Below are 5,608 nucleotides of genomic sequence, written 5' to 3'. Positions count from 1 at the left end.
CATTAAAAGATGTGGCCCCAACTGCAAGGGTGTAAACCAAAGGTCCACATTGGTCATGAGACAAAAATAAATGTATGTATATAAGTCTAAGGGGAACTCCCTCTACTATTGGTTTAGAGAAAAGAGGAACTCCTGAACTTATATTGTATGACATGTTGTTGGACTATACACTCCTATCAATGGTATCAGAGGCAAGCTATAGCCCGAATGTGGTGGACGGCGCAGTGGGCGCACCCCTGAGCGCACGTTTTGACGTGGCACACCCATCACTAGTCTTAACGACGAGTGGACCCAGCTATTGTTCTAGGGGAGGCCTAAGAGATAGACTTAGGTTTGAGGGGAGGTTTGTAAAGGTGCAAACCAAAATCCCAAATTGGTCATGGAACAAAAACAAATGTATGCTTATAAGTCTAAAGAGAAAAGAGGGACTCTTGAACTTATATTGTATAACATGTTTTTTTGGTCTATACGATCCTATCACCAACTACTCACCTAATCCCATATCAGGAATTCACAGATGGAGTACAATATGACATGAACTATGAATTTGAGTGTTTATTACTATTAGTGAATCTAGTACACCATTTCACGAGTAGGCGCCCAACATCAGCATCCATGCGTGTGCCAACACCACCCCATACCAACATATGCCCCAGGTCTCTCATCGACCCTCCTTTCACCTCATGAACCGCTTCGAACCCTATTCTTCTATAAAACTTCACAAGCTGCAAGTAGTCACAATAAAAAAAAATTGTCATTTTTTGTCAAAAAAATCATACTCCGTATCTATCTATTCTATCTATTAAATTGGTGTTTTGGGTGAGGTCATCACTTGCTTTTATGAGTTGTAACTTTAGCTTCTAGGAGTTGTAAGAGTAAAAGCAATGATGTCACATGTATTAAATTATTTTAATTTAAATTAATTAAATGGAAGCATGTTTTATGTGGAAAATACCTTTTTACACATATCAATACATACACTCCTTTTTTCAAACAACGTAAATTCAATTAAAAACAAGTACTTCACCCAATAGTGAATTAACTTAATACAATTGAGATGAACTTACATGCTGAAGGTCATATCCACCCAATTAAGTATGTGCCAAACAAAAAACACAGTATATGTAAATTAACATTAAGATACTTAGACCTAACTTACTCGCTTCTTTAAATTAACATTATCTAGCTTCTATCTCACACATTTCTTTCTTATGGTATCTCGAAATTTAAATTTAATGAATCAATATTACTAATGCCCTCAAATATCTACCATAACTCTTCAATTTTCCGTATCATACATATTCAAGAACAAATACATTTTTTATTCCTTTTTGTCTTTCATTGTATTCGTATAAATTTTTTGTTTTGTTAGTCTGTTACTGCTCAATATTAGTGTTGTATTAACTATTGTTACTTCTCAATATTAGTGTTGTATTAACTATTGTAGTGTTGTAAAGTTTTAGGATACGAGTAATCTTAAACGTTCAAGAATTGGGATTGTTTTCGTGCAATAAAATTACTAAAACCATATATCAACTGGTTAATGACACTAATATTACTCCGTATGATGTAGATGTCTTCATCAAACCCGTGAAATTCACGGGTCAATGAACTAGTTTAACTTCACAAATTGTTCTACTACTTGTTTTACTCCCTATTATTTACACAACATAAAAAAACAAACATTTTAACACGAGTTATAACATTCAACATTGAAATCAAATACCAATTTATCACATTAATATCATGAAATAATTGTCTATGTTCCAGTAATTGAGTAATAATAATAATACCAAATGATTTGTTAAACATAATTACAGGTAAAAATCAGTTAACCAATCTAAAAAAGTTAAAATGAAATTAAAAACCTTGGCATGGTAAATATCGGAATCATTAATGGCAAGCAACTCAGCAGTTTTACAACCACAATCATAACCATATCGGATCATAACTGCTCCAATGAACAACCCGATTCCAAATATGGACTTATCCATACCCAATGTTTCCCGGGTCAACTTGATTGAATCCAAATGAAGAATCTTTCCTTTGTTCCACCATACCCGTATTATCCCTTCTGCTTTTCCAAGTACTTTGTTTGTTTCCGAGTTTTTAGCTGTGATTCTGAAAAAGGGTCCCAATGTTTGCAATTGGAGGTCAAGGTTTTGGGCTTTCGAAGATTGCAAAATATCAGACATACTTGGTTTTTTAATGGGTTCATTTATCGACTGATTTACGTTGGTTTTGAGCTTGATTTGTTGAAGAGATATAATTGGGGTTTTAAGTTGTAAAATCATAGATGGATTCTGGATTAAGGATTTGGGAATCGGAGTTGAGTTCATGATAGAAGCAAGCGGATATATGAGGAATGAAAATGGTGACAATATAATATAATGGCTGATAATAAGAAATTAAAAGAGCAGTAGGAAATGCTACTGTAAATTGAGCTAGACAAACACAGCTCCGTTGGAAGTTATAATATGTGGCCCCAACTCACCCTATCCCAATATCACAACAAAAATTTTGACTTTTAAGGAATAAGTGTTATAATTCAGTAGGCTTGTAACTATCTTTAGTGGTTTGGTTCGTGTTATAATTCAGTAGGTTTATAACTATTTTTAGTGGTTTGGTTCGTGTTATAATTCTTTGTAGTATGAAGAATTAATAGTAGAGAGAAAAAGAATATATATTTCTTATTCTTGTAAGAAATTGGTGTGTGTTCTTTCTTACATTCATCATCTATTTATACATAAGAATAATAACTGTATAGAATCAATCACGAGATATGAATTGTAAATTTGTCTCCTAAAGTTGAATTATTGTGGATGGAGATATAAATTGTCAAACATCTGTTTTGGCTTTTTATGATTATAACACTTCCCCTTGGATGACAATTTTTGTTTCATTAGAGATCAACTAGTACTGACTCGTTAAAAACCTTGCTAAAGAAAACCTTGCTAAAGAAAACCCAGTGGAGAAAAAATTTAGCTAAGGGAAAAAGAGTGCAGCATGAGTTGACTCCCCCTCAAGTAGACATCAGTGAGCTGTTACATCCTTTTAACATGTCTCATGCCAATATTGTGAACATGCGCTCTGAAAATAGCAGTTGGAAGTGCTTTGGTGAAAAGATCAGCAGAGTTTTTGCTGGATTGAACATATCTTGTGATGACCCGGAAATTTCGACTAAATTTAAACTTAATCTTTGTATGATTAACATTTCCGACACAATAAGCAAAGTCTGTAAAACTGAATCTCAAAATTTTTGAAATACCTTCGGTTGTTTTCGACGATTCGCGAACAATTATATGTAAACAGATACATATATACTATAACATGAAAAGGTAACAATGTATTAATTGTTTGATACCGTACATTAAACTTATTGGTTTAAATATCTATTTGAATATATATGATAAGTTGAGATATTTATTATTAAAATTTATTTATAAATAACTTCCAATGTGTATTTAAAAATTGATTTATGTATATTAAAAAGATATATACATATATATAATAAACGATAGTAACATTCGTTTATTGATTCGATTGATATTTAGATAAGTTAACTAAAGCGTTTAAGATGAACCAGTAAAACACTAATTTGCTACAGTGTTTTCCAATTTGCCACATTACTCAAAATGCTACAGTGTTTTCGAAAATCACTATTTGCTACAGTGAAATTGACTTTGCTACAGTGAATTGCTACAGTAAAAATTGACTTTGCTACAGTAACTTTGCTACAGTGGTATATTTTATGGATGATTTAAGACTATATTTTGACAAAGGTACGATTCACGAAACGTAAAGTACAAGTTTTCTCAGCGTACGAAAGGGCGTTCGAAAAACCGGAACCGGGACATAAGTCGAGTGACAACGTACGAATTATCGGAACAAAAATTACAAGTCAACTATGCACGTGAATTTAATATAATATATAATTAATTAATTTAAATTATATATATTATATTTATATTTATTTTATATTATGTCGACAAGCTAGGAGCCAAAACAATGTGAGCTGTCCCTGGTCCTCATGCGAGTCGCATGGCCAGAAGGCCATTTCCATGCGAGTCGCATGACTCCAGATTCCAGGCCAGGTACTATAAATTCAGGTGTTTTGCTCGAATGAAAAATAAAACACACATACACAAATATATATTACTCCGTATAATATTTATTATTATTATTATTATTATTATTATTAAGATTATTATTAATCTTATTAATCTTATTATTAGTATTATTATTTTTGCGATACAAAAATAATAATGTACATAAAATATTACGACGGAGTACTGTCCAAGTAATTTTCAAAACGAGTTTCCGAGCGAGCTAGAGCTAAGGAAAATATGGGTTATTGCCAAGGAGGTTATGGGTAATGTTCGGGGGTATTTTTGTGAATCAAACCTCGTGTTTATTATCTCCGATGCGTCTACATGCTTTCCTACAATATTGTATATCAATATTAAACAGTGAGTTTCATAAGATCCCTTTTACTCTCTACATTTTTGGGCTGAGAACACATGCAAATGCTTTATAAACTGATTTACAATATTTATATGCGTGAGTTTCATTTGCTCCCTTTTTAATTGCTTTTGCAATCTATATTTTTGGGCTGAGAATACATGCACTTTATTTTAAACGCAATGGATACAAGTACATACTAAATTCTACACTGAGTTTGAACCGAAAATCCCTTAGTTTTGGTAACTGTTAACTGCTAGTTATAAGAACTGGTGGGCGCGAGTAGTAGTATATGGATCCATAGGGCTTGATATCCCCGTCCGAGCTAGAGCACTAGCCTTTTAACGGACGTATGCTATTTGAGAAGCGTACACGTTGGTTTGCGTGTATTATTAAGATGATTATACAAAGGGTACAAATTATATATACGTTAAAGTTTAGTTACCAGGGTGCTCAATTTCGTAGAATATTTTGATAAACGTTTCTGGATGAAACAACTGAAATCTTGTGATCCACTTTTATATAATATTTTGATAAACGTTTCTGGATGAAACAACTGAAATCTTGTGATCCACTTTTATATAATCTATTGATAAACATTTCTGGATGAAACAACTAAAATCTTGTGATCCACTTTTATATACAGATTATACGAAACACTAAAACTATGAACTCACCAACCTTTGTGTTGACACTTGTTAGCATGTTTATTCTCAGGTTTCCTAGAAGTCTTCCGCTGTTTGCTTAGATGTTAGACAAGCTATGTGCATGGAGTCTTGCATGACATATTTTTCAAGGAAACGTTGCATTCACCAAATCATCACCATGTATCTTATTTTGACTGCATTGTCAATGGAAGTACTGTTGTAAACTATTATTTATGGTGATTGTCTATATGTAGAAATCATTAGATGTCGAAAACCTTTGATTTAAATATTCATTTATGGTGTGCCTTTTCAAAAGAATTCAATGTTTACAAAATGTATCATAGAGGTCAAATACCTCGCAATGAAATCAATGAATGACGTGTTCGTCCATATGGATTTGGACCGATCTTCACATATCTCATTTCAATCTGGTTGTTCTTAATGAGTTCTTGAGTGTATGAGAAGAATCTAGGAGGTATGTGTTTTGTTCTGTCACTTTT

General features: G+C 32.7%; 1 protein-coding gene across 1 annotated transcript; it reads right to left on the bottom strand.

The window, feature by feature from the left end:
* Window positions 1–414: 414 nt before the first annotated feature.
* LOC139845327 (uncharacterized) lies at window positions 415–2,415 on the bottom strand. Its single transcript, XM_071835583.1, has 2 exons — window positions 1,869–2,415; window positions 415–725 (listed from the first exon to the last, which is right to left on the bottom strand). The coding sequence occupies exons 1-2, from the start codon at window positions 2,337–2,339 to the stop codon at window positions 540–542; spliced, it is 657 nt and encodes a 218-aa protein (XP_071691684.1). The 5' UTR covers window positions 2,340–2,415; the 3' UTR covers window positions 415–539.
* Between the last annotated feature and the right edge of the window lie 3,193 nt (window positions 2,416–5,608).

Source organism: Rutidosis leptorrhynchoides, chromosome 4 (assembly GCF_046630445.1).
Source record: "Rutidosis leptorrhynchoides isolate AG116_Rl617_1_P2 chromosome 4, CSIRO_AGI_Rlap_v1, whole genome shotgun sequence".
In the NCBI taxonomy this organism is placed as follows: domain Eukaryota; kingdom Viridiplantae; phylum Streptophyta; class Magnoliopsida; order Asterales; family Asteraceae; genus Rutidosis; species Rutidosis leptorrhynchoides.
Note: the sequence above shows the minus strand (reverse complement) of the source record. Positions and strands in the feature narration are given on the sequence as shown.